Source organism: Passer domesticus, chromosome 9 (genome assembly GCF_036417665.1).
Source record: "Passer domesticus isolate bPasDom1 chromosome 9, bPasDom1.hap1, whole genome shotgun sequence".
NCBI lineage: Eukaryota > Metazoa > Chordata > Aves > Passeriformes > Passeridae > Passer > Passer domesticus.
The window spans coordinates 26,677,744-26,705,177 of NC_087482.1; the positions used below are offsets into that span (position 1 = coordinate 26,677,744).

The following is a 27,434-nucleotide window of genomic DNA, read 5'->3' on the forward strand; positions in this document are numbered from 1 at the left end:
TATCTGGTAGTTTTGACAGTTTGGGCATGTGGCAAAATAGCTTCTGCTTGATCTTTTGAATGCTTGAACATTCTGATAAGGGCAGGCACATTTTGATGAAAAAATGCATGTGACAACTTTGCCTGGGCAAAGATGTTAGGGACATTAGCAGTCTCTATTGCCATGGCTAAGGTGTCTGCTTTCCTGTTCCCTTCTGTAATGAAACCTGGGAGGTCAGTGTGTGACCTCACGTGCATTATATGGTAAGGTTGTTTTCTGTGGGAAATTAAGTGTGTTAATGTAGAAATCAATTGGTATAACTTTGGATTGGAAACCTCTTTGAGAAGAGCATGTTCTGCTCTCATAGCTATGCCAGCAACATGAGCTGAATCTGTGACCAGATTAAAAGGTTCATTTTTGAATTTCTCAAAGGCTCTGACAACAGCTGCTAACTCTGCAATCTGTGGAGATCCCTCCACTATTTCTATGTCAGATTCCCAGTTTTGGGTCTTAGGGTCTTTCCCGGTCCTTACCGACTTGTGGGATGACCCTGAGCCATCTGTAAAGATGGTTAGATCTTTGAGAGGTGTTCTACTTTGGATTAATTTTGGGGTCAGATGAAATGTTACATCACTATTAAAAAGCTTATGTTTTGGGATATGTACTGAAATTTGGCCTGTATAGCTGTCTAAGGCATACTGGAGATTTTCATTGGTCTGGAGCAAATGTTCCACGTCCCCAGTGGTCACTGGCAAATATATGCATGTAAACTCACACCCTGCAGGGGAGCGGAGGCGAGTTCTAGCCTTTTTATTAAATGTGCCATAATTTTTTGGAAGGTAGTAATTGTCTTTGTGGGTTGGTTATTTGTAAAGATCCATTCCAGTATTAGTAAAGGGTCTCGAAGTTGAGTGTCCCATTGGAAGATCAGTCCATAGAACCAAGGTGCTTTTCCCAGAATGATGAACTGGAAAGGCAGGCTGGGCTCAAAGCGATGGGCTTTGCGTGAAGACAGGGGTTCCTGGACCTTGGTGATGGCATCTCGGGCTTCTGCTGTAAGAGTGCATGGAGAGTCCAGATCCTCCTTGCCCCGAAGAAGGTTGAACAGTGGAGCGAGGTCCTCTGTTGTAATTCCTAGCAGTGGATGTACCCAGCTGATGGATCCGCACAGGCTGTGTAAGTCTCTCAGGCTTTTTGGGTCGTCTCAGATGGCGAGCTGCTGGGGTACGATGGTCCTTTCCCGGATCTGGAGTCCAAGGTAAGTCCATGGGTTGGTGTACTGTATTTTGTCCTCACGGATCTCGAATCCTGCCTTATCTATGGTTTCAATAGTCCTTTTAACTGCTTTGTCCAAGTACGTCTTTTCTGGTGCACAGACCAGGATATCGTCCATATAGTGATGGATGATTGCATCTGGGAATAGGTTCCGAACAGGAGACAGGATGTGAGCAACATACCACTGGCATAGAGTGGGACTGCATTGAAGTCCCTGAGGAAGATACAGCCAATGATATCTTTTGAGTGGAGCCTCTCTGTTAAGAGAGGGAACGGAGAAAGCAAACCGTGGGGTGTCCTGGGGATGCAGCGGGATGCTGAAGAAACAGTCTTTAATATCAATGATAGCAAGTGTCCAGTCTCTAGGCAGCATGGATGGTGAGGGCAGGCCAGGCTGGAGGGCACCCATGTCCTCGATGACCTCGTTGATTTTGCGAAGATCGTGGAGGAGTCTCCATCTGTCTGTTCCAGGCTTTTGTAGTACGAAGACTGGAGAATTCCAAGGGCTGGTGGTCTCTACGATGTGGCCTTTGGCGAGCTGTTCGTCCACAAGGGCATGCAGTGCACGCAGTTTGACTTTAGAGAGGTGCCACTGCTCGATCCAGATCGGGTTATGGCATTTCCAGGTGAGATGAGGAGTGTCTGGCAGTGCGCGCTCCTCAGTGGCCCCAGTTAGAAATCCGGACTGGGAATACGTAGGGAGGCACCCCACTGACATAAAATGTCCCGTCCATACAAGGTGATGGGGGCCCTTACCACAAACGGGCGGATGGTTGCCGACTTGCCTTCAGGCCCTTCAACGAGGATGTTGTTCTTGCTCCACATGGAAACTGTAGCTCCACCGATCCCTGTAATCATGCCTGCCACAGGTTGTAGCTCCCAGTGTGCTGGCCATTCTGAGCGAGCGATGATGGTCACGTCTGACCCGGTGTCCAGCATCCCTGATAGGTGGAACTTCTCTCCTCTGCAGGTATGACCGCACTCGATGACAGGCTTACTTGGTCCCACAGCTTGTGTCCACATTGCTGTGGGGTTGAGAGGAAGCTGTTCCCTGTTATTCTTAGGGAGTAGAAAGGCCTGTGCGAATGGAGTACCCTTTGGAAGAAAGTAAGGTAAGTCTGTGCAGTACATCTGGACAGAGATTTCTTGTCCCGAGTACATTGTTTGTACTTCTGGAACAACAAATATTTCCTTTGGGCTATGGAGAGTATCACCTATAATTAGGATGTTAGAAGGACCACCTTTTGGCCCACGTTTGCCTGTGGGAACATGATAAACATTCTCATTATTAAAGTCAATGGACAGTGCAGTTACCAGTTGGCGGCGGCTTCCCCTCGGTATCGCTCTGTGTGTTGGGTCCTCCTCATGTGGTCTGGAATCTCCTGGGATGGTGCGTGACTGGCTCTGGATGGCCTTTGATTTGGTGTCCTTGCCTAGGGCCCCACCACGCTCCACTGGAAGTTTCCCGGACACTGCTGATAGTACTGCTGATTCTGGGGCCTTTGGTAGAAATTGCGAGGGTACCTGGGAGGTGACCTCTCTGGACAGTCCTTTATAAAATGTCCAAAATCTCCGCAGTGGTAGCAGCGGACCAGGTCTTTAGAAGCTATTATTGCATATGCACCAGAAACTCCTTCTGCAACACCCTTAGTCACTGCTTGGGCCACTGTATCTTCAGTGGACAGGTGGCGTGTGCAGCTTTCCAGCATTTGCTCTATGGTAGGTTCTGTGTCTAAGGGTAAGGCTCTCAGAATTGTTTTACATTTTTCATTTGAGTTACTCATGGGAAGCTTGCACAACAGTTCTTTTCTTGCCTCTGTGCTCTCTATCTGTTTTTCCAGAGCATCCTTAATTCTGTCCACAAATTTGATAAAGCTTTCATCTATTCCTTGTTTAATAGTAGAAAAGTGTTGGGTAGAAATAGAGTCATCAGGGGTAAGAAGTAAGGAGGTTTCTGCTGCAATAACCATGTCTTGTAGTGTTGTCTTAGGTAAGGTATCAGCTTGGTCAGAGGGTTTCTGCAAATCCCCTTCACCAGCCAGCTGTCGACTGTAAAGTTTGACTTATCAGCATCAGCAGCGTAGTTATCTGATAATGTTTTTAATTGCTTTTTCCAATGCCTTTCCCAAAGCATGTAGTCGGCGGGAGAAAGGAGGCACTGGGCAATATTTTTAATATCGTGGGGTACCAGAACATGTGCTGAGAACGTAGATTCTAGGGAATTTCTAAAAATATGTGAACTTCTACCATGTTCTTTGGCAGTATTTCTTAATTGTACAGGTTCTTTATTTGTAATAGGTTCCCATGTCTTTCTAGTAGTAGCACGGCCCCTTTTTTCCTTTTTATAATCTACTGGAAAGGCAGTAATTCTCTGAGCCAAAACGGAAACAGGCGCAGTTGCACTCGGAGATAACGCAGAGCAAGGTCACTCGCAGGATGCCGCGGCTGCACAGTGGAATTCACGTCCAAGGGGGAGGGGGGGACACAGGCAGGAGCCTCGGGCACGGCAGGGGTGGGGGAGGCGGCACAAGGGGAGGGGGGGACCGCAGGACACTAGGAACCAGGGGAAGAGTGGAGGGTGAAGGTATGTTATCAGCAGGATTAGCATTTGAAGGAAAGGGTTCTGGTGAAACCGATAAGAAGTTAGCACTTTGTTCATAAAAGGTTTGCACTGAAGTTACAGGTTTTTTGTTAGTTTTTTCTATGGCTTTGGTTATAATGTGAAATATAGGGATAAACCGAGTTACAGAAAAATCTTGGTTAGTGTGAAACTTATATATCGTGGTCCCAATTCTATCCCAAAAGGAGTCTAAAGTGGTAGTGTGTGTGTTAATATCTGGAAAGTATTTTTGGTTTTCCTAGTAAAGAACTGTTATTCCTATTCCCATATCTTTAACTGAGAACTTTTTAATTTCAAAATTACAGCAATTTGAAGGGAGGGGGTTGACATTGTCCATTTCACGGAAGGCTCCTGCCTTCCTTAGCAAAAGCTGTCTTTTCCCACCAAGACACCTCCAATGCTCTTACATAGAAAAAGAATATGGACACTTTATTAAGTAATCGATTTCTAAGCCACCTCCAATCTAGTATAGAAAACAAAGCCAACTCATATTTGGCAAGAACAATTCATGTCAAACCAATCCAGTTTCCTTTTCTGACAGGGCAAATGGCTCAATGGGTGAAAGAAGCAGTAGATGTGACATTTTTACTGTAGTAATATTTTAATGTGTGGTATTTTTAGAAACAACACTTAAAAATCATAGGATTCCATTAGAACATGGAAGATGTCACCTTGTGCTGCAGCAGAACTTACAGCGGGGGAAAAAGGGAGTTTAGGGAATAGTGACCAATGATTTGTCCTGTGAGAATAAATCCCTGGGCACTGCATAAAAATGGGACTTGCCTGACTTCCTAAACTCTCCTGTCATCAGGCACAGGCAATTACACACTCTTGATACAACACCAATGGTAAGTATACAATTTCTTGTGATGTCTTTTTGCCCTGAAATGAACTGAACTCAAGCTTTTCAGGAAGGAGTTTATTGAAATGTACCTTTAAAGTTGAGCTGACTCACTAACTTGACAGGGATTGAAAAATAGAAGCTGAAAGATAGTCCAGACACAAACCTGGCACACTCATCAGAGTAGGAAGATCAGGATGGGCACCTGAAGAAAAGAACTATGAACTATTTGGTCAACTAGGCTGGTTTAGGAACCCAGTGACGTGACAGGGGCAGTTCAAACCCTGGCACAGGAACCTGTGCTCTCAGAAGAAGTTCATGTTTAAGTCATACAGATTGCAGGAATATGAAGGTGGAATATGAAATCAGGAATAGGTGATTATAATTACACACTCCAATTTAGGAAAACATTTAATCATTTGCAGGTACTTAAACACTTTCTTGACTAAATGCAAACTGTTGTTTCCTGCATTAGGGATTATAACTTAAGGTCATGGCTGGGATTTCAGATCTAAGTGATAGCAAGTAGGTCTCAGATGAAGGTCTAGAAGAGGGATTTAGATACTAAAAGAGCTTTTAAAATCTGAGCCTAAAAGAAGAAAGCATTTCCTTGATAAATATGAAACTATAAACATGAGCAGTGTGTAAAGCTTACAGGTTGGACTCTTTCTTGAATATGATCCTCTCTGGAAGAAAGTGGACTTTAGCTGGAGGAAACCTGTGGCTCACCAAGCCAGTTAAGGTGAATTCTCAGGAGAGATATCTCCAATTGGCAGTGCTTCCTGCAGAACACCCAAATCCCCCCCATTCCTCTCCAGCCCTACCTTGCAGCATTAGCTCTGGCCAAATCCAGACCCTGCTCACAAACTCTGTGTGGCACCTGGCAGGGGGGAAAACTGTTCACTGGAGTGGTGACTGAAACGCAGCCAGACTTTAACAGGTCAGGTAACAGCAACTGCAACACAGCCAGACTTTAACAGGGCAGGTGACAGCAACTGAAACACAGCCAGACTTTAACAGGTCAGGTAACAGCAACTGAAACACAGCCAGACTTAAGCAACAGGACAAGTGACATTCTTGCCAAGTGACAGAACCCTGTGGGTTCCCAGCTGTCCCTCCCTCTCCCCACCTCAGCCAAGCCATCTCTTCCCCTCAACAAAAGCAACAACAGCAGTGGACTATTACATTTGTGACCAACTTCCTGACTTCTGCAAGCATTTATTTATGCTATTGCAAAAGTGGGGTTTAGTTGGCTAGTGGTTTTTGTTTCAGATTCCCACTCTATTATCTTGTGGGTTTAGGAACGTTTCAGCTTCTCTCCTCTATCACCTGTTCTGTCAGTGAGGAAGCAATGAAGTCACAGCAAGTTTCAACCCACTGACCAGAAGTTGTCCTTGTGTGCTTTTCCCCAATTCCTAGGACAATTGAAGAGCTTTTATATGAAATGGAGACCCAGCCATCTGATTACAGCTGGTTTGGGATGGGACCTAAGGACCAGGAAAAGCAGCAAAAAAAAGTAAGTGTGCTGGAAATGGTTTCTGAAGGACTGTCAGCAATTTGTTTTGAGGCTTTCTTGAAGCATTACCATGCTGAGTTCTGTCATTGTGTGTAGATCTGCACCTTGAAGAGTAACTTCAGCTCTCTGTAGATCTGCACCTTGACTTTGGCCTGGAAGACTCCCACATCTCCTAAAGACCCCTACCAAGAAAATGCATGAGCAGCTTCTAATTTCCCTCTGGCCAGATTTTACTAGGTGTTTTGGAGACATCTAATAAGCCCCAGCCAGAGATTCTCAAACTCACTTGTGTCCCAAGCCAGTGATTTTATAGGCACTTTTTGTCAGACTCCAACCTACCTGTAGTGCTGCAGTTGTGATTCCAGCTGCTGGATGTGTATTTGCAGATGTGGCACCTCGTTAGCTCTCACTTCCAGCTCCTTCACTTTGCCAAGACTGTTCAGGACAGCCTGTCTGGCCTCTTCCACCTTCCTCCTCATCTCTGCCTGCTCCCTCTTCAGGTGATGGTTGCAATCTTCCAGGCTGACCAGAGCTTCCTGAGAGCTCTTCAGCTCCTTCTCCAGCTCCTGACTGAACCTGATGGCTTCTTCAACCTGCCCATCCCTGGAGCTCTAGATGAGCTCCATTTTCTCCAGGACACTTTGGAAGTACTTGGACTGGGAGTGCTTCTGTGTTAATGCTCTCTTCCTCCCTGTGAAGCAGGATCCTATGGCTGGCATGGCTCTTCCGCAGTCCCACCTGTGATGACCAGGAGCACAAAGCAGGGAGAAATTGATGGGGTTTACTGAAGACTGAAAGTGGCTGGACTGTGCTTTGTTTTTGTTTTGGTTTTTTTTTTTTTTGTTTTTTTTTTAATCACATAGAGTTGATCAGCAACTAAAGCTACTTGACCTCTGCCAGATACAGAGACAAGAAAGCAATCTCTGGAAAGTATTTTTTAATACCTAGCTATGCATTTAATTTTCACACTACACACTACCATGTTATTGCACAAGTTTCTGTATAGCTTTAATGTCATTACTGTGGTCTTTACTCAGGAGTTAAGTAGTCTTCTGGAAAATATATTTCCAGTGAAGTTATGTTCATGAGAAGAGAGCAGGGAGCAGCTGGGGGTGTTCTGGAGCTCTCCTCTTTGTCGTTTTCATTATTCCTGGGACCTCTGACTGGTGACTTGGTGTTTGCTGCTGATTTCCTTTCCTATTTTCAGATGAAAATGGTAGAAGTGCGGACCTGCCCTGCTGGACATTGTGAAGACAACAGTCATCTACTGCAAGTGGAAGTGTCACAGGTGGAGCAGAGTTCTGTGAGTGCTGTGTTAGTATCAAATCACACCTGGCCACACCTGCCAGAACAATGGCTCCATGCTGCCCTTCCCTGCTCTGCCTGTTCCACGCTATTTCATGCCAGCGGAATTTAACTGCTGCTAAGTGTGTATGTGTGTCAGTCGAGCCAGAACAGCAGAACCAGCAGAAACCAGCCCTGGAATAATGGGGCTCTGCAGAGGAGCCCCATACTATTCATCAGCCTACCTGCAGAACTGGCTCCAACTCTGGACTCTCGTGACCACACTGAAGAAAACAGCCTTCTAGTATTTCTCAGAGGCACTTCTGGCTGAGACACTGCTTGTGCTTGTGCAGGTAGCAATCCAAAAGTTCTTTCTTGCTTCAGGAAAAACCCAGCATAGGGTATCGGCACATCCTGACTGCACGTGCAGTAGAAGAAGCAGCAGCATTGTACGCGTGGGTCTGTAAAGCTGAACTCCCCTACACTTCTAACAGAGTGCTCATCACAACGATATTTAATGGTACGCCGGTGCCATACATTTCTCCTTAAAGCCTCCCCATAACTAAACTTTGCTAAAAAGTTACTGCCGAGGATGAACGCGCAACTTGGGTCTCAGTCTGGCAGTGGAGGGGTTATAAACGCTGACCCTCCGAGAGCAGCATCTCTCCTGAAGCCCTCAGGGCCAGCCGAGCCGGCCCGGGAGGCCGGTGCAGAAGCAGCCCGGACTCACCTGCAGCGCCAGGCACCGCGCATCGCTGCTCTGCAGGGCGGTGCGCATGTCCTCCACCAGCTCCCGCAGGCTGCTGTTCTCCTCCTCCAGCTTGGCGAGGCGGTCCTTGGCCTGTGTTGTATTGTGCTTTTTGTTTTATTAGTAGGTTTATGGTTTGATCTGTGGTTTGGTGGTTTTCCTTGGTGCTGTTTTCCTTTGTCTCCACCTTTTCCCAGTTACTTTGTCGGCTAGATTCTAGTTTCTATTTCTCCAAACTTTAGCTGTTTTTTGAAACCGTTTTTCCTCCCTTGGAAGTTTATTGGTTCACTATTGTTATCCCCGCCTAGGTTTTTACTCCCAACTCTCCTGATTTGTTGAAAGTTACACCTTTCCCTGACCTTCCCCCACATATAAGTCTTTGTTTGCCCCTTGATCAGGGTCCCAGGAGAGGAAAAGGGGAAGTTTACCATCAAATAAAGTTTCCCTGGGACCCGTGTGTGCTGCCTGTGTTTCATATTGCGCCGAAACAATTGACAGCTGGGATTCAATGGAGCTCCAGGGGGAACCTGCCGATCCCCCCTCTCTTGTCGGGGAAAGACAAGCGGCAGGCCTGCTCCAGCACCACGATCTCCTCGTAGCACTCTCGGGAGCAGGGCCTCGGCGGCCGCCGCTCAGCACTGCCCATGGCTCCGCTGCCGGCGGGGTCGGCGCGGCGGCTGCGGGGGCTGCGCAGGCGGATCTGGGTCTTGATGTGCTCGCTCTCCCGGCCCAGCGGCAGCCGCGGCCCCGCGCGGGTGCTGAAGTGGCCGCAGAGCCGCGCGTGGAACTGGCGGAAGGTGAGCTCAGCCAAGAGCCCGTCCCACAGCCCCGCGCACTCCTCGGGCTCCGCCGCCTCCTCCAGCCCCAGCACCTGGCACAGCGTGCAGAAGTCCTCGCCGGGGATGCGACCCGCCCCGGCGCAGTCCAGGTGGTGGAAGATCTCCTGCAGGTACTGGTTCAGGCCGGTGGCCAGCATGACGATCTCGTTCTCCACGCCGCGGTCCAGCCCGTAGTGGTAGGCGAGGGCGCTGACCAGCCACTGCGTGCACCGGGCTGGCCGCCCGTAGGGGTCCCAGTCCTCAGGCGGCTCCATCACGCCCGCCCGGCCCGCGGCGCTGCCCGAGCATCCCGAGCGCCCTGGCTCGCCCCGCAGCCAAGCCGCGTCCGCCTTTGTCCGGTGCAAAAAGGGATTCCGGCACAGCGGCCAGGTGCCACCCTGCTCCGCTTGTCTGCCAAGCCTGCGCCCCAAGTGTGCTGCTCCTTTCTTAACTCATTTCTCCCTTCTGCTTTCTCTTTAACACAAGCGGCACAACAACATCGCACAATCCGCTTTGACAAGCAGCGCTTGTGAACGAGTGAGTGGTGCTTGCACTAAATTAAAAGCCCAACGTGCGTGAAAGCTGAGCTTCTGTTCCCTCAGACCTCCTCACCTGTGTAGATGACGTGACTTTATGGTGTTGCTGTGTGGGTTTTAAGAGGTCTGGGATAGAAGTGAGGAAGCGTTAAACTCCTTCAAAGGAGCTGCCCAAAGCAGTGCCTTCAGTCCCTCTTTGCCTGGGGAGTAGGACCAGCGCTGTTGAACGCAGGCAGCAGCACGAGCAGGGCTCCTGCACCAGCAGAGACATGCCACGAGCCAGCAGGGACCGTGGCACCAGAGGGGACCGTGGCACCAGCCGTGCCCAAGGTCTGAACAGGGTGGCAAAGTCAGGTGCTGCTAACAGGCTGCATTAACAGCCCAGGCAAGGCGTGGTGAGCATCCACCAGTAGTTTGGGAGCCATCCAAGGAGTCCTGTCAAGAGCAAATTGTTCTAATATTCTCTAGGACAAAAAAGGAGCAAACCAATCTGGCTGATATGTGAGGAAAGAGAATTCAAGTTCATTTAAAGCACTGCTCAGTTCAGGGCTGACTTTCTTTTGAGTGAACTGATGCTAAGAAATATTTTCTCACATGTGGTGGGGCTTCTCTGCCAACAGGCTTTGATGAGAAATTTCTGACCACATTTTTTTTGCTCTTTAAGATAAGTCAAGAACCTGCGTAGCTTTGTTGAGGAATGGAGAACTGTTTGTAGCTCAGGAAGAGGCTAACATTTTAGCACAGGAGGAAGGTAAGGCAAAGGTTTAGAAGCTTTCCCCTCCTGGAGGGACACACTTTGAGAGGAGTCTGTGAGGAGAAGTCCTCTCAGCCACTGCCAGGGCTGTCTGCCTCCTCTGCAGGCTCAGGATTCTGGGAGTTCCACGAGCCTCAGCTGCCAGTGAATTTTCCTCTGAATATTTCTTGTTGTGCAGTACACAGGGAGTGTACTATATTTTGTGTTAGATTTCCTTCTGGGCTTTGAGTTGAATCTCACTAATTGTGCTGATTTTTACATCCAGATGAACTTTCTATGGATAGGAAGGAAAAGGGAAGAAGTACCATGGAAAATTAATTGCTCAAAATGTGACTGGCCCAACCACATTAAAAAGTAAATCTAAACTGAAGTATTTTTCATTTTTTTTCCCCGGTAGGTGGGGTAAAATATGCAGTGCAAATAAAGTCTATAAGAGATGCAACAAGCTGCCAAGTGTATGACAGTCAAAGTGGCAAACGATGAGACAGGGCATGGGAAGAATCTTCAGCCCTTCCTGTTGAAGATCCAAGAGTATGAAAACTGACTCTGGTTGTTGCTCATAGGTAACGTGTTATTTGTAAAGGAGAGCAGGTGCCCCAAGCTGTTGGTGGCCCAAGCCCTGCCGTGGCTGGCCCAGTTCCAGTCCTAGCTGGACCAGGGCGGTGGGCTGGGGAGGGGAGGAGGTGGGGGGATCTCGGGAGGCTTCCGCTTCACGGCCGGGATGGGGGGCCGTGGGGGAGGCACGGAGGGCTGGTAGTCTGCTTTCTTGGACAGCTGCTGCTGCTGCTGAGGCCATGTCTGAGAGCTGCCAAACTCGACACTCTCTGGGCTCCCTGGGGGCGAGGGAGAGTCACGCCTTCTCGGCCGGGATGCTGGAGCTGCGGCAGCGCGACTGCAGAGAGAGGAGGAGGCTGAGGCCCCGGCTGCCAGTGGCACACAGGGACCCTCGTGCACAGCAGGGCCCAGAGCTGGCACGGCTCCCCAGCATGGCTGGAGCTCCTGGCACAGCTGGGCCCAGCTGGACAGCTGCCCCTCAAGGCCCCGGCCAGCAGGGCACGGCTCTGGGCAGGGTCCCTGGCCAGGAGCGGGCCCCAGAGCGCCTCTGCCTTTCAAGGGCAACCTCGGCCCTGCTCTTTCTCCTCCCCACCTCCCTCTGTCTCTGCCCCGTGCCCCTGGGGCTGCTCTTGGCCAGGCAGCCTCAGTGGGAGCCAGCATTGGCTGCTGCCCCAGTGGGGCCCCCAGGACAAGGCCCAGCAACAGAGAGGTCAATGGAAGCACTGGGCAGCAGCAGAACCCTCAGCAGAGTTATTTGGAGTACCATGGACTGGCCACAACTCCACTGCAGACTCTCTGGGAATGTTCCTTCACTATGAGCAGCATTTAAAGAAGCGGGAGGGGAGAGAGCAGCAACAACTTACTGTTTCTTTTCCTTCCAGCACCGGAACCCAGCATAGCACAGCACCATGGAAAGTGGCACTGTGAACAGTGTCACCACCGTGCCTATCATGCAGGACCTGCGCACGTCCTGAGGGCAGACAATTCTTGGGTTGTTCTGTGGATTCCAGGCGTTTGTGTCTGACTTGCCAAGAACTTCTGTGGGAGCAATGGGGAGCGTGAGCCCGTGCTGTGCTGCACTGCTGAGCTGGCAGCACGGTGGATACAGGCAGGACGTTCTCTGTTTCCCCCAGAGCTGGGGCCTGCAGGCACCTTGCCGGCCCTTGGCACAGGCTGTGCCAGCCAACAAAGCCCAGCAGGCCGGGAGGAGAGCCCGGGGGCAGCGCAGCTGCTTGGGCAGTGGCTGTTGCCAAGGACACGGGCCAAAGCCATCCCTGAGCAGCCACTGCCACCCCTGGCCCTCCCTGCCCCATGACAGCTCCCCCAGCCCCAGGGGACAGGCTCAGGCCCTGTCAGGACCCAGCGCAGCCCCTGCCCAGTCGGGAGCCAGGGCTGGCTCTGGCCCTGGGCTGGCGGCAGGGCTCCCGCACGGGGCTGCTCCTGTGCCTTGGGCCTCTGGGCACTCAGGGCCAGCTCCGCAGCAGCTGCAGTGGGAGGGACGTTGCTGCACCAGTCCCGTTTCCCCGGGGCTGTGAACGAGCTCCAGAGGCCTGGAAGCCAAGGGCTGGCCCTGGGGGAAGAGCTGCTGCCACACAGCCTTGCCCAGGGCTGAGCCCAGCAGAGCAATTACCTCCTATGCCTTTGCTTATGTCTGGCAACTCCTCCTTTCCTCCATCAGAGACTGATACAGAGCCATTGCTTCCAATATGATATGGCGCCGTCTGCACGGACTTTTGCTCCATTGCTGTGGAAAGGAAAAACTACAGCTGGACCAGATGGAACCATTCAGCATTGCGGAGGGTGGCATCATCAGGAATCAGTACATGTGAAGTCATGGATAATGCTCAGGAAGATGGCCAGGTTGTTAGGTCTGGGCCAGGGCCCTCCCTCCTCCATGGAGCGGCCCCTCCACATGTGCTCAGAGACTGGGAAATTGCAAGGGATCTCAGGGTGGGCATGGCCCATGGTGCAGTTTGGGTTGCCTGCCAGCAGATGCCAAATGCCTTCCTGCAGGGGCTGGGCAGAAGCTGCAGCCAGGCCAGGTTGGGAAACAGCCCTGCAGGGTGTGAAAGCAGCAGCAGGGCAGTGAGGCTGCCATGGATCCCTTCCCGCTGTGTTGCCAAAGCCCCCAGTTGCTGAGACACAGGGGTAGGCTGAGGGAAATGCACCCACCACGGCGTCTCTCCAGGTCACTCAGCATCTCGTCCAGATGTTTGGCTGCTTCTAATTTCTTCTTGCCTGCCATCTCTTCTTTCTTCATTGCAGGAGGACCTTAATGGAAAATTGCTCCATTTCTCTTTCAGGCCTGAGTGGCAGTGAGGGCACCTGGGTGATTGATGCCTTCCAAGGCACTCCCTCAGCTCTGTCTCCCACTCAGGAGCAGGGGCAGGGGGAACATGTGCCTGCAGTGGCCCCACACTGGGATGGAAGGAGCCCCTTGCAGGGCAGTCGGGGCAGAAAGGACTCCCTGGAGCTGCCAGCAGCTCTAAACCCAGCCACGGGCAGGGCCAGGGCTTGGCAGTGGCAGCAGGAGCAGCTCAGGCTCCCCGGGGCTGGCAAAGGAGTTGCCAAAGGCTCAGCCCCGGGGCTCAGCCCTGGGCCTGGCCCCTTCCCTCTCTGCTCTTCTGCCTGGCTGCACAGAGCACATGGAAGGACACACTGGCATTGCACACAGGAGGAAGATGGACACCTAAATGCCCCTTCCTCCCACAGATTGCAATCCTGTGAGATCACTCATGGTTGGAGAAAGGAGCATAGCCAGATTTCCAGATACTTTAAATCAAGAGATTATGTTAAGGGAAATGGCACATGAGGGAGCTCTTGCCACTTGGACACCAATTATTTTGTCAGGAAAGACACATGAAGAACTTGCCTCCACCATGCTCTGGAGTCTTCCAACTGTTATGCACTAGCTTTTCCATATAAGCCATGTCACGATCCCAATCTAGAAGGGAGCAAAGATCAGAAAATTTCCATGGTGTGCTGGGATTCCCCTCTCCCTTAGAGAACTGGGCACTGCAAGGGGGTCGGGTAAGGCCTTGGCTGCCAGATGTCAGTGGACAAGGCCAAAGCTGCACAGGGGCCTGGGGAGCTCTGGACTGGCTCTAGTCACTCTCCACCCTCTTTGCAGGCCCTGTGCAACATCCCTGGACTGGTGGCTGGAAGAGCCCAGGGACCATTGGGGCTCTCTCCCTCCCACAGAGGAAACTCTCCCCAAAGCCCTGGGCAAAACCATCCCCAGCGCTTCCCAGGGAGCAGGGAGCGCTGTGCTGGGAAAGGGAGCCAGGCTGCCGGCTCACCTGCTTGCCACACTTGGAGTGGAGCCGCCTGGGCAGCCCTGGCAGGCAGGGCCACGGCCAGGAGCAGCAGGAGTAGGAGGCGCAGAGCAAGGGCCATGGTGCCTTGCCCTCTGCCAGTCCTGCAGCTCTTGCTGCCACCGCTGTCCTGACACCGCTGTCCCAACCTCAGCACTGCTGCTGCCACCGCCGCTGCTGCCACAACAGTTGTGCTCAAGGACTGACTGCTGGTTCCTTGTGCTGCTGTGCAACCACGGGGCTCTGGGACCTCTGTGATCTCAGAGCCTGCTTGTGACCTCATGGCCAGGGTGGAATTGTGTGGAGTGGGTTCTGCGTTCTTCGGAAGGGAGCTCATCCTGCCCAGCTGCTCTGCCCAAGGGCTGTGACACAGTCCCAGCTCAGCTGATCTCACAGGCTGGGACCTGAAGGGATGGAGAGCAGCTCTGCCGAGAAGGACTTGGGGGTACTGCTAGATGAGAGGTTGGACATGAGCCAGCCATGTGCATCCAAAGGAGAGTGCCCAGCAGGTTGAACAAGGTGACTCCCCCCCTCTGCTCTGGTGGGACCCCACCTGGAGTACTGTGGAAGAGGTTTTACAGTGACCTCTATGAGTCATTGAGAAGTTAGGTAGGAGGATCCATGTTTACAACTAAAAGAATTTTCTAGTAATTTTCTATGTCATTGATCATAGAAACCAAGAAAGAAAGGATAAATAAGAGAAACCTGCAACTCCCTATTCCAATGAGCATTTTGCTTGTCTCTTGTGACCAATGAATAAAGTGTAAACATAAGAGCTTTGTAAGAATGCAGAAAAGGCATGCAGGCTAGAATAAATACAGGGTTTGAAGCCTTCTGGAAATGGAGTGTGTTGCTTTGTAGTGTCTCAGTCTCTACCACGACAGAGTACTGCATCCAGCTCTGGGTCCCCAAGACAGGAAGGACATGGACATGTTGGTTCTAGTCCAGAGGAGGGACAAAATGCTCTGAGGGCTGGAGCCCTTCTGCTTTGGAGACAGGCTGGGAGAGCTGGCAGTGTTCAGCCTGGAAGAGAGAAGACTCCAGGGACACCTGATTGCTGCCTTTCAGTGCCTTCTGGGGGCTTGTAAAGAGATGGGGACAGAATTTTTAGCAGAGCCTTTCATGACCAGACCGAGGGGGAATGGTTTTAATCTAAAAAATGGTCGATTCAGACTAGATGAAAGAAACACATTTTTTACACTGTTTGTTATGAAACCTTGGCAGAGGTTGCCCAGAGAGGTGGACATCCATCCCTGCAGACATTCAAGCTCCTGCTCTGGGCAACCTGACCTAGTTCAAGGTGTCCCTGCTCACTGCAGGGCATTGGGACTAGATGGCCTTTAAATGTCCCTTCCAACCCAAGCCATTCTTTGTGAACCTGCCTGCTGGGGAAGTGCTGGGAGCCAGAGAGTTCCAACCCTTCTCACTGGGAAGTGTGGCTGGTGGTGCAGGGGTTTTAAATTTTTTTCCCTCTAAATTTGTGTCCTGCCAGAGGGTTAAGTTTGCTTGCTCTCAGTAGGGTGCTTTTCTTCTTGGCAGTCAGTGGGGCTTCAAGGCAGCCAGGGTTGAAGGAGGACCTCTGTCTGCTTGGGCTGTGGTTGAGGGACAGGACACCTTGGCTTCATCCTTCCTTTGGCTGTGACTTGCACTGGTGCTTGTGGAGGCATTTTACAGTACGTGGCTCCAGTTCGTTCCTCTTGGTACCAAAAACCGAGAATAAACCTCTTTAACTCCACTGTAGTATTAAGAGGAAGGCCTTACTTTCTTGACTTGCTGGATGCACAGGCCATTGGGATCACAGGGCCTTCTTGGTGGGGTCTTCAGATATCCTCGTGGTCACTGAAGAAGGAAGCTGATTTTCTGGGAAAAAGGTTGTTTCCCATGTGTGGAAAAGAATAACCTGTCACTTCCCCATCCCTTTCTATACAAAGTGGTACAGGCAAGTGCATTCATATATCTCTATCTTCCTTGTCAATCTATGTATGTATGTATGTGTGTATGTATGTATGTATCTATCTATCTATGTATCGTCTATCTATCTTACTAATCTATTGTGGTGTTGCATTTTATTCAAATAGTATGCTCTATCTCGAAAATGTACCCCTCAGAAATGTATGGTTTATTCCAAGCTGTGATCCTCTCCTGAGGTCTCATCAGTCTGCAAACCCCTTGACCCAAATCTTATTTCGCACCTACTTCGAATTTCCCTTTTAAGCAGTGCAAGGAAGACCAGATTCCCTCATGGCCCATCTCTCCCCTAGGCTCGCCCTCTCTCCCCCTCCCTTTCCCTTTCCCCCTTCTCCCTCTGAAACCATGTTACTCCCGGGGCTGGGACCCCCAATAAACCCTCATCTAATCAGCACCCTCAGAAGCCGTGTGGAGTCTCCTTGCGTGCCTGCTGCTGCCAGCCAACTCACAGCCCAGCGGGCCCTCCGGGGACTCCCCGAGGAGTCTCCCCAAATAAACCTCCATAAATGGCGACCAACATTCTGTAAGAGCACCAACAACCCTGAGATGAAAATGGACCTGCAGCACAGTGCAGGAAGCCCGCGGAACACCGCTTCAGCACCGCCTTCGACACCGTGGGGCGGCCGTGAGGGATTGCAGCCGTGGCCCCGAGCAGCCCTTCCAGAAGCACGCAGAGGCCCCGAGAGACACCACACTGCCATCACACCACTGCCATCCCACCAGCGCCATCCCACCACCCCCAGCCTGTCCTGACCCCGTCACACACTCAGCCCCAGCCTTCCTCTGCATGCGCACCCCGGCACCCAGAGAAGCCCTGTGGAGCACACCCGGCCCGCTGCTCTCAGCACCCTCCCCTCATGGATGCCATGTGGCTGCCTGGGAGCCGGGAGCCACGGTCGCCGCAGGACTGAGCCTGGTGCCCCCTGCCCTGCCGATTGCTGCTTCCCACCAGCCGATGCCCTGGACCACAGCAGCAACTGCGAAAGAATGAACCAAAGCCCACCAGTTTGCGCGGAGGAGCCACCAGACCAACAAGACGCAGTTTTCAGCTTTGCCCGAACCCTGCATCCCCCAAAACTGGTTTATCCGTTCTGTGATCTCCTTCCTCGGTCTTACTCTCTCCCCACCTTGCTGCTCCTTCTCCCCAACTCCATCCCTAACCCGCCTTCCCCTTAACAAACCCCCGGGAGTCCACTCCGTCCTGCTAAACCAGGCACTGCAGCCACATGGCTAAGCCTCAATATTTCATTGAATTGAAAATTCTACTTTATGATCTCCTTCCCCTGTTATTCCAAGAGCAGCATAATATCTTTCTGTGCAATCCATATATCTTTTTTCCTTATTTTGGGTAGTTCTCCGGGAGCAAACCGCTCGAAGGCACAGGGTACCCTGAAAAGGTTTTTCTTTTGCAGAGTCCCTGGCTCCCCCATAACTGCAGCCATGATATTTTAGGAAAAATCCCTTGCTAGGATTTTTCTCCTGAGAAGCTGAGGAGCCTCAGGAAAGAAATGTAAACAATTACAATCTGCTGCTGTGGAATGCAACAGCTGCATCTGTGATTGGTGCATGTTGGGTGTTTCTAATTAATGGCCAATGACAGTCAGCTGGCTCGGACTCTCTGAGAGTCACAAGCCTTGGTTATTCATTCAATTCTTGTCCTTTCTAGTCTTCTGATGAATCCTTTTCTCTCTATTCTTTTAGTATAGTTTTAATATAGCATTTTAATATAATATATATCGTAATATAATAAATCAGCCTTCTGAAACATAGAGTCAAGATTCGCGTCTCCTCACATGGGGCATCAACCATACATAACCTCCCTAATTCCCAATCCCTGTCCACTTGTTTTATCTGAAAAGAGCTCATCAGCTAAAACTTTTATCCTAAAATCCTCTAACCTTTTTATTATTCTTATTCAATGCCTGTCTTCTCTCCATTTCCCTCCTGTCTCATTGAAGTAGTTGTTACAATTAAACTTTTCTAGTTTAAGTGTGTGTTCATATTGCAGATTTCCCTGTTTTGAGTTTTAGAAAGCAGGGGCCTATCAGGTCACAAGGGTAGATCCAAAGAGAAGCAGTTTTTGACTGTTTCTTTAATAGCAAGGGTTCAGATAGTATTAGACTGCTGAATCATAATTGCTGTTGGGTTTATGCTGTCCTCAGTAGGTTCTGAGGGTGACTGATAACCTAAAATGGTGTCTGGGAATGTATTTTGATGGTTTTTGTGCTGAATGCTCCCTGAGTATAGGTAGTAGCTGAAGCCAAATCAGTTTTTTTCCTTTTTGTTTTTTTTTTTAATGACCTAAAACCAAAGTTTCCTCACCCTGTGAAGCAATCCCCTCTTCCCTTGCTACTGTGATTTCAAGGTTTGATATTTTATTCTTATATATATATATATCTATTCTATCAGTACAAATTACCGTAATATACATGACAGGTACCAAGCTGAAAGTTCTCCAGTGCTCCACAGCAGTCCAGTTATCCACAGGAGGGCCAAGAGCAGCTCCAGACACTCCAAGGGATTCTAACAGATGAATTTCTGTCCCTCAGGAAGGCAGGGCTGGGTCTGAAGTACAGGGTCTGACCCTGCACCCACCTTTGCATGGCAGCAGCTGTCCCACACTTTGTGGAAGGCACATAACATGTGCCACTCTTAATTCAGCACTGGCTTAGTCAGTCTTATAAACCTCTTAAAAAAACCCAGACTGGGCAAAAAATATTTGTATTTCAGTTGGTTGGTTTTTTTTTTTTTCTTACTTCTTTACTTTGGTGCTCAGAGAGCATGGAGGAAGAGGCAGATTTTCTGTTCAACTTGCCTGTCAGTATGCAGGGGGCAAAAAAGAAGATCAATTTTTCACCATCTGGTTAAGGAGCTCTAAAAGCAATTGTGCTGTCCCTAATCAGGGGGTGGGGGCACTGCTAACAGCCTGGATTGTCCCCACCTGTGTTCCCCTCCTTACCAAAGTGCTGTGTAGATCCAGAGCCTTGTGCCTTGGCCCAGTGGTGCAAAAATCCTCCCAACATCCTTCCGTTTGCAAAAATAAAGGCTTTGTGCTCATTAAGGTGAAAAGCTGTATGGATGGCCTGCAGCTAATGTTCTTTTGTTGCCTGGACCCCAGGCAGTGCTCACATCTAAATGACTGACCAGCCCCAAGCTGCTCTTAAGACTGATTTGATCAAAGGCACTGAAGCTCTGTTGACTGCCAATTCTCCAGGAAAACAAGCACAGGAACTTGGATAATGTTGGTGGCAAAAGCATATTACAGAATGATACAAATTCTAGCCTTTATTTTGCCTTCTTTTGCTGCCATGCATCAAACTGTGTCAGACTCATCACTGGCCTGGGTTCTTCCAGGATGGGGTGTGCAAGGATGATCCCTCAGCTCGTGTGTGGACCTGGTGTGCACCAGGCCAGAGACGTGACTGTCATCCATAGCCAGTCCCTGTCTGCCAAGAGAACAGGGAGCTGCAGCTCTGAGGAACTCAGGGGTTAGGCAGCAAACAGCCCAAATGCCTAGTTTATATCAGTTACTGGTCAGGAGGATTTACTGCTGAGAGATTTTTATTGTCCTGCCCAGAGCTGGAAAAAAGAACCCTGGCAGTTTGCTTTAGCGGTGGAGAGACTCTTCTCAACAAGTTCCAGCTCTGCTGCTTGTCTGAATTAAAAGCAGAGCGAAACTCTTCTGTTGGTCACATCAAGCCAACATAAGTTTCAGGAGTCTGTGAAAGACATAAGAGTGTCAACATTATTTCATTTTATAATACTTACAGTCTTCTAATTCAGCCATGGGATAATTGGGCCATCACTGACTATATGAAATAACTGGAAAAAGCACTGGGAAAGAAGTTTTTTTACAGTTAAGTTTTAAAAACTAATTAATAATTTTCTTAAAGAAAACTATGTAGTAGGAATACAGAAATTTAAACATCTCAAGGCTCTTTGATGATGTAGCCCTGAACTCCAGTCATGTGCAGTGCAGCCTCAGCTCTCCCTTTGAGGCCAGAGAACTGCCAAGGCTCAGGGCTGGGACGACCCTTCGCCCAAAAGCTACTCCAAGACTGATTGGGAATCAATCCAGAGCAGGGCTCACACAAAGACCAAAGTCTCAAGGCCAAAGCCAAACCTTCATCACGTTGGATTTGTTTTCACACTGATCTGGAGCAAATTTGCTTGACCTGCAACACCACTGTTACCATGAATCTTTACACAGGCTACAAAAAAAGCGCTGTCCTGTCCTGTCCTGTCCTGAGCAGTGCTGCCCAAATACTGTGGAGAACTTGCTCTGCCTCTGTCCTGTGCCCCTGGGGCTTCTCTTGGCCAGGCAGCCTCAGTGGGAGCTTATGTTAAGGGAAAAGGCACATGAGTGAGCTCTTGCCACATGGACACCGATTAATTTGTCAGGAAGTTCACACAGAGAACTTGCCTTCAGCATCTTGTAGAATCTTCAAACGGTCATTCACCAGCTTTCCAATATAAGCAATGTCATGATCCCAATCGAGAAGAGAGCACAGAGGAGACCCATTTCCAGGGTGTGCTAGGATTCCCCGCTCCCTTGGGGAACTGGGCACTGCAAGGGGGTCAGATAGGGCTGTGGGAGCCAGATGTCAGTGGACAAGGCCAAAGCTGCACACGGGCCTGGGGAGCTCTGGACTGGCTCCTGGCCACTATCCACCCTCTTTGCAGGCCCTGTGCAACATCCCTGGAGTGGTGGCTGGAGCAGCCCAGGGCCCGTGGGGGCTCTCTCCCTCCTACAGAGGAAATCCTCCATAAAGCCCTGGGCAAAACCATCCCCAGCGCTTCCCGGGGAGCAGGAAGCGCTGTGCCGGGAAAGGGCAGCCAGGCTGCCAGCTCACCTGCTCGCCACGCATGAAGCGGAGCAGCCTGGGCAGCCCTGGCAGGCAGGGCCACGGCTAGGAGCAGCAGGAGTAGGAGGCGCAGAGCAAGGGCCATGCTGCCTTGCCCTCTGCCAGTCCTGCAGCTCTTGCTGCCACCGCTGTCCTGACACCGCTGTCCCAATGTCAGCACCGCTGCTGCCACCGCCGCTGCTGCCACAACAGTTGTGCTCAGGGACTGACTGCTGGCTCCTTGTGCTGCTGTGCAACCACAGGGCTCTGGCACCTCTGGCACCTCTGTGACCTCAGGGCCTGCTGTGAGCTCAGCCTGCTGTGACCCCAGAGCCCTGCTGTGACCTCATGGCCTTAGCTGTACCCCCACACTGTACCCCGATCTGTACCCCCGAATCTAAATATTTTGTTTCATAAATGAGGCATTGCTCAGCAAATTTTTTTTTGCCTGCTGACATTGCTGGTCAGGCCGTGTCCCTGGAGATGCTCTTGATGGCTTTCCTCTATTCCTGGGCATGGCCCTGGAGGAGGTCCAGGCCTAAATGATCCCCCAGAAGGAAATGTGCCCTCAGCCCAGGGATGCTCAGCATGGGCTCCACCATCCCCTTGGGCCCTGCCGCTGCGCACAGCAGCCCCTGCCTGGGTTCTGCCTGCCCACACTGTGGCCATCCACGGCTGCTCCTGGGCATGGAGCTCAGCCACTGCTTTTGCCGGGTGGGCTTTGCTGCTGCTACCACCCGGACATAACTGTGAAATCTCCAACTCTTTATTTGAACATAAAATGTGGGCCAAGCCCTGCCCTGGCAGGCAAGGGCTGCCCACCTTCATTCCTGGCCGGGGAACAGGACCAGGGGGCTCAGGGGCAGAGGGTCTCGTTGTGGAGGGGTGGGTTTTGGGATGGACTCATGATGGTGATGCAGCCATGGCAGGGCAAATAGGGGCGGAAGTGAAGAGCTGGGATAAACTATCAGGTTGTCATTGCCTGTGTTTGTAGGCTGGTCTTCTGGAGATGCACAGGAGAGCCTGTGAAGAGAGGAGGTGGCTGAGGCCCCAGCTGCCAGTGGCACACAGGGAGCCTCGTGCACAGCAGGGCCCAGAGCTGGCAAGGCTCCCCAGCACGGCTGGAGCTGCTGGCACAGCTGGGCCCAGCTGGACAGCTGCCCCTCAAGGCCCCAGCCAGCAGGGCATGGCTCCGGGCAGGGTCCCTGGCCAGGAGCGGGCCCCAGAGCGCCTCTGCCTTTCAAGGGCAACCTTGGCCCTGCTCTTTCTCCTCCCTACCTCCCCCTGCCTCTGCCCTGTGCCCCTGGGGCTGCTCTTGGCCAGGCAGCCTCAGTGGGAGCCAGCTCTGGCTGCAGCCCCAGCGGGGCCCCCAGGACAAGGCCCAGCAATTGAGAGGCCAATGAAAGCACTGGGCAGCAGCAGAAGCCTCAGCAGAGTTATTTGGACAACCATGGACTGGCCACAGCTCCACTGCAGCCTCTCTGGGAATGTTCCCTGACTATGAGCAGCCTTTAAAGGAAGCTGTTCGAGCTAGAGATCAGCACAACACTCACCATTTTCTCTTCCAGCAATACCAGATTGCGGCATAGCACATCATCAGGCAAAGTGCTGCACCAGCCACAATGGCCATCAACTTCTTCAAACAAGGTGTTCCCCAGCAGAAAACTCTTCTCGTGCTTTCCCAGATGTTGTCAGCATGTGTTGTGGGGCCGGCTGCATCTGTGGGAGCAATGTGGAGCGTGAACTTGTGCTGAGCTGGCAGCACGGTGGATATGGGCAGGATGTTCTCACTCCCTGTTTCCCCCAGAGCTGGGGCCTGCAGGCACCTTGCTGCCCCTTGGCACAGGCCTGCTCACTACTTGAACCCCTGAGCTTGCAGCTGTAATTCCTCTGTGCTGTGCCCTTCTGCTCCAGGCAATACTAGTCAAAGACATGGATAAGGACAAGGAAAATGGCCAGTGTTTTGGAGCTGCTCCAGGGCCCTCCCTCCTGCAAAGAGCGGCTTCTCTGCATCTACCCAGGAACTGGGAAATCACAGGAGATCTCAGGCCCATGGTGCAGTTTGGGCTGCCTGGCAGCTGATGCCAAATGCCTTCCTGCAGGGGCTGGGCAGAAGCTGCAGCCAGGCCAGGCTGGGAAACAGCCCTGGAGGGCGTCAAAGCAGCAGCAGCGGGGCAGCGAGGCTGCCATGGATCCCTTCCCGCTGTGCCGGGCACGGCGTGTCCAGATGTGAAGCCAAAGCCCCCGGCTGATGAGTCCCAAGGGAAGCACGAGGGAAATGCACCCACCTTGTCCTGCCTGCAGCAATTCCTTCAGCATTTGCCTCATGTTTTCAGATGGCTCATGGGGTTTCTGGTGTCCTGTAGCTTTGTTCTTTCCCCTTGAAAGACCTTAGAGCAATAGAGTTCCATTTCCCAGGAACGGATCCCACAAGAGCAGGCCTCAGCCTGTGGGGTCATCAGGGACACACTACTCACCCCTGCGATGGGAGCCAGGCTTCTTTGTAGAAATCAGCAAAGGAGCTGGAGAAGTCTTTGCTGCAGACACACCTGTAACACAAGAGCCACAGAAGCTTCTGTCACCTGATTCCTGCCAGGTTGTCCACAATTATTCCTTGGTGGCACAGTGAGAACATACCTGATGGTGGCTCAGATAGGACCAACACTTTATGCAGCCAAGCTAATGGAGAAGCCTTCCCAAACACCTCATCTAGAAGAGAGCAGAGATCAGACCCATTTCCATGGTGCGCTGGAGTCCCCTTCTGCCTCAGGGAACTGGGCACTGCAAGGGGCTCAGGTAAGTTTGTGGGAGTCGGACGTGAATGGATAAAGCCAAAGCTGCACAGCAGTCTGGGGAGCTCTGGGCTGGCTCCTGGTCACACTCCAGACTCTTTTCAGGCCCTGGGAAACATCCTTGGAAAGGTGGGGGAACACCCCAGGGTCTTGCAAGACTCTCTCATTTCCAATGCAGAAACCCTCCCTAAAGGCCTGAGAAAAACTACAGGCAGCCATGCCACATGTGTCACTCATTTCACCACTCCCTGCCCCGTGACAGCTCCCCCAGCCCCAGGGGACAGGCTCAGGCCCTGTCAGGACCCAGCGCAGCCCCTGCCCAGTCGGGAGCCAGGGCTGGCTCTGGCCCTGGGCTGGCGGCAGGGCTCCCGCTCGGGGCTGCTCCTGTGCCTTGGGCCTCTGGGCACTCAGGGCCAGCTCTGCAGCAGCTGCAGCGCCAGGGACGTTGCTGCACCACTCCCGTTTCCCCGGGGCTCTGAACCAGCTCCAGAGGCCTGGAAGCCGAGGCGCCTCCAGCTTTGGCTGCTGCCGGGCTGGGCAAGGGCAGGCCCTGGGGGAAGAGCTGCTGCCACACAGCCCCGGCCAGGGCTGAGCCCAGCAGAGGAATTACCTGCTGTGCCTGTGCCCGTGTCTGGCATCGCCTTCCTTCCTGCAGGGCGTTCCAATGAGCCGCCACTTACCCCGGAAAATGCCACCTTCAGTACAGCTTTTTGGTCCATTGCTTGATAAAGGAAATGGACAGCTGGATCAGATGGAGCTGTTCCCTACTGGGGAGGTGGTATTTTCAGAGGGAATGCTTTTCAAAGGTTTAGGCTCAGGAAGATGGCCAGAATCTTCATGCTGAACCAGGTCCCTCCTTTCTCCAAACTGGTGCCCTTCCTGATCTCCCAAGAGACCAAGAAATTTCAGGGGATCTCAGGCCCGTGGTGCAGTTTGGGCTCCCTGGCAGCTGATGCCAAATGCCTTCCTGCAGAGGCTGGGCAGAAGCTGCAGCCAGGCCAGGCTGGGAAGCAGCCCTGCAGGGCATGAAAGCAGTAGCGGGGCAGCGAGGCTGCCATGGATCCCTTCCCGCTGTGCCGGGCACGGCGTGTCCAGATGTACAGCCAAAGCCCCGGTCTGCTGAGTCCCAGTGGAAGCATGAGGGAAATACACCCACCTTGTCCTCCTGCCTGCTGCATTTCCTTCATTACTGGCATCTTGACTATGGATGGCTCATGGGGTTTCTTGTGACCTGTAGCTGGGTAATTCCCTGTCAGAGAAACTTAGAGCAACATAGTTCCATTTCCCAGTGGATTTCACAAAATCAGGGCTCTAGCCACAGAAGCTTCTGCCATCTCTGCTGATCTGCACGGGCACCACTGAGCCGCAGGAGCGGTGAGGGGATCGTGCAGGGTGAGGGCACACACGTGCATGGTTCTGTGCTGGCACCTGCAGCGATGCCCCCCTGGCCCAGCTTTGGCCTCTGAGCTGGCAGCTCTCCCAGGGGGAAAGGCCTTGACCTACCCTCAGCATCTCCCAGAGGCTCCGTCCTGGAGGTGGCTTGGGAAGCTGCACCACCTTCACCAGCAGGTTCAGCTGCAAAGAAAGGCAGGACAGAAGAGCTCCCGTGGCACTGCAGGAGATCCTCAGGCTGCCCACAAGGCTCAGCCCCGGGGCACAGCCCAGGGCCCTGCCCATTCCCTCTCTGCTCTTCTCTGTGGCTGCACAGAGGACACGGAAGGACACACTGGCATTGCACATGGGAGGAAGACGGACAGCTAAATGCTCCTTCCTCCCACTGACAGCGATCCAATGGGATCCCTCAGGGCTCCAGAAGGGCAAGGTTTGCTGAATATATCAACCTTCAGAGGAACTTATTGGAAATGTTACAAGTAATCTCTTGCTGGATTGACATATTATTCTGTCAGGAAAGGTACATTGAGGACTTGCCTCCAGCATCTGGCCAGGTTTTCAAATCATCATTCACCATCATTTCCAAATAATCCAAGTCACGATCCACATCTGGAATGGAACACAGACCAGAACCATACCCATTGTGTGCTGGGATCCCCTTCTGCCTTAGGGAACTGGGCACTGCAGGAGGGTTGGGTAAGGCCGTGGGAGACAGATGTGAATAGACAAGGCCAAAACTGCACAGGGGCCTGGCTCTGGTCACTATCCAGCCTCTTTGCAGGCCCTTTGCAACATCCCTGGAGGGGTGGCTGGAGCAGCCCAGGGCCTGTGGGTGCTGTCTCCCTCCTACAGAGGAAACCCTCCCTAAAAGCCCTGGGCAAAACCATTCCCAGCGCTTCCCGGGGAGCAGGGAGCGCTGTCCCGGGAAAGGGCAGCCAGGCTGCCGGCTCACCTGCTCGCCGCGCTTGCAGCGGAGCAGCCTGGGCAGCCCTGGCAGGCAGGGCCACGGCCAGGAGCAGCAGGAGGAGGAGGCGCAGAGCAAGGGCCATGCTGCCTTGCCCTCTGCCAGTCCCGCAGCTCTTGCTGCCACCGCTGTCCTGACACCGCTGTCCCAAGGTCAGCACCGCTGCTGCCACCGCCGCTGCTGCCGCAACAGTTGTGCTCCAGGACTGACTGCTGGCTCCTTGTGCTGCTGTGCAACCACGGGGCTCTGGCACCTCTGTGACCTCAGGGCCTGCTGAGAGCTCAGCCTGCTGTGACCCCAGAGCCCTGCTGTGACCTCATGGCCTTAGCTGTACCCCCAGAGTGTGCCCCCATCTCTATGAATGGACTGCCCTGATTGTAAATATTTTGCTTCATCAAAGGGCCATTCCTCAGTGAAACCTTATTTTTCACCTACTGACATTGCTGGTCAGGCTGTGTCCCTGGAGATGCTCAGAATTCATACAGAATTCACAGAATGACCAGGCTGGAAGAGACCTTCAAGATCATCCAGTCCAACCCATGTCCCAACAGCACAACTAAACCATGGCACCGAGTGCCACATTCAGTCTTTCTTTTAAACCCATCCAGGGATGGTGACTCCACCACCTCCCCTGGCAGGCCATTCCAGAATTTTACCACTCTTTCTGTGGAAAACATTTTCCTAATATCCAACCTATATTTCCCTTGATGCAGCTTGAGACTGTGTCCTCTGGTTCTGTCAGAGCTGCCTGGAGAAAGAAACCATCCCCACCTGACTACAACTACCCTTCAGGGAGCTGTGGAGTGATAAGGTCACCTCGGAGTCTCCTTTTCTCCAGGGTAAACACCCCCAGCTCCCTCAGTCATTCCTCACCAGGGCTTGTGCTCCCAGCCCCTCACCATCCTCGTTGCCCCCTCTGGATGTGCTCGAGCAACTCAATGTCCTTCCCAAACTGATGGCCCAGAACTGGACACAGCACTCGAGGTGCGGCCTCACCAGTGCCAAGTACAGGGACAGAATGACCTCCCTGCTCCTGCTGGCCACGCTCTTCCTGACACAGGCCAGGAGCCATTGGCCTCCTTGGCCAGCAGGGCACACTGCTGGCTCATGTTCAGCTGGCTGTGACCAGTGCCCCCAGCTCCCTTTCTGCCTGGCCACTGTCCAGCCACACTATCCCCAGCCTAGAACACTGCAGGTGCTTCTTGTGGCCAAAGTGCAGCACTGGGCACTTGCA

At 52.1% G+C, this 27,434-nt stretch overlaps 1 protein-coding gene, 3 long non-coding RNA genes and 1 pseudogene across 8 annotated transcripts; 1 reads left to right on the top strand and 4 right to left on the bottom strand.

Annotated features, from left to right (window-relative positions):
- The first annotated feature begins 279 nt into the window (after nucleotides 1-279).
- Nucleotides 280-8,155, top strand: LOC135307746 (uncharacterized). 3 transcript variants are annotated; one of them, XR_010368409.1, is made up of 3 exons: nucleotides 280-2,366; nucleotides 6,135-6,231; nucleotides 7,439-8,155. It is a non-coding gene; the product is annotated as an uncharacterized LOC135307746 (long non-coding RNA). The 3 variants fall into 3 exon arrangements; XR_010368408.1 differs by lacking the exon at nucleotides 7,439-8,155 and having other exon boundaries at nucleotides 280-1,880; nucleotides 2,225-2,366; nucleotides 6,135-7,422; XR_010368407.1 differs by lacking the exon at nucleotides 7,439-8,155 and having other exon boundaries at nucleotides 6,135-7,422.
- LOC135307745 (EF-hand and coiled-coil domain-containing protein 1-like) lies at nucleotides 4,547-9,395 on the bottom strand (annotated as a pseudogene).
- Nucleotides 9,396-11,016: 1,621 nt separating this feature from the next.
- LOC135308343 (uncharacterized) lies at nucleotides 11,017-14,346 on the bottom strand. The gene is made up of 6 exons (XM_064433282.1): nucleotides 14,226-14,346; nucleotides 13,799-13,870; nucleotides 13,099-13,197; nucleotides 12,557-12,670; nucleotides 11,790-11,964; nucleotides 11,017-11,263 (listed from the first exon to the last, which is right to left on the bottom strand). Exons 1-6 carry the CDS (start codon nucleotides 14,320-14,322, stop codon nucleotides 11,017-11,019), a joined length of 804 nt encoding a protein of 267 aa, XP_064289352.1. The 5' UTR covers nucleotides 14,323-14,346.
- A 7,456-nt stretch (nucleotides 14,347-21,802) lies between these two features.
- Nucleotides 21,803-22,752, bottom strand: LOC135307478 (uncharacterized). The gene is made up of 2 exons (XR_010368201.1): nucleotides 22,606-22,752; nucleotides 21,803-22,075 (listed from the first exon to the last, which is right to left on the bottom strand). It is a non-coding gene; the product is annotated as an uncharacterized LOC135307478 (long non-coding RNA).
- Nucleotides 22,753-23,340: 588 nt separating this feature from the next.
- LOC135307303 (uncharacterized) lies at nucleotides 23,341-25,194 on the bottom strand. Of its 3 annotated transcripts, XR_010368008.1 has the most exons (5): nucleotides 25,001-25,194; nucleotides 24,455-24,565; nucleotides 23,690-23,761; nucleotides 23,530-23,601; nucleotides 23,341-23,442 (listed from the first exon to the last, which is right to left on the bottom strand). It is a non-coding gene; the product is annotated as an uncharacterized LOC135307303 (long non-coding RNA). The 3 variants fall into 3 exon arrangements; XR_010368007.1 differs by lacking the exon at nucleotides 25,001-25,194 and having other exon boundaries at nucleotides 24,455-24,792; XR_010368006.1 differs by lacking the exons at nucleotides 24,455-24,565; nucleotides 25,001-25,194 and having other exon boundaries at nucleotides 23,690-24,110.
- Between the last annotated feature and the right edge of the window lie 2,240 nt (nucleotides 25,195-27,434).

What these genes read in the sequence shown, in the direction of transcription:
- LOC135308343 (XM_064433282.1), bottom strand. Translation starts at nt 14,322, where the DNA reads ATGGCCCTTGCTCTGCGCCTCCTACTCCTGCTGCTCCTGGCCGTGGCC. An exon ending in GACTCCAGAGCATGGTGGAG is followed by an intron (nt 13,198 to 13,798) that starts GCAAGTTCTTCA and finishes TTTTCCATTAAG; the next exon opens with GTCCTCCTGCAATGAAGAAA. An exon ending in CATAAGCAAAGGCATAGGAG is followed by an intron (nt 11,965 to 12,556) that starts GTAATTGCTCTG and finishes TTGCTCCCACAG; the next exon opens with AAGTTCTTGGCAAGTCAGAC.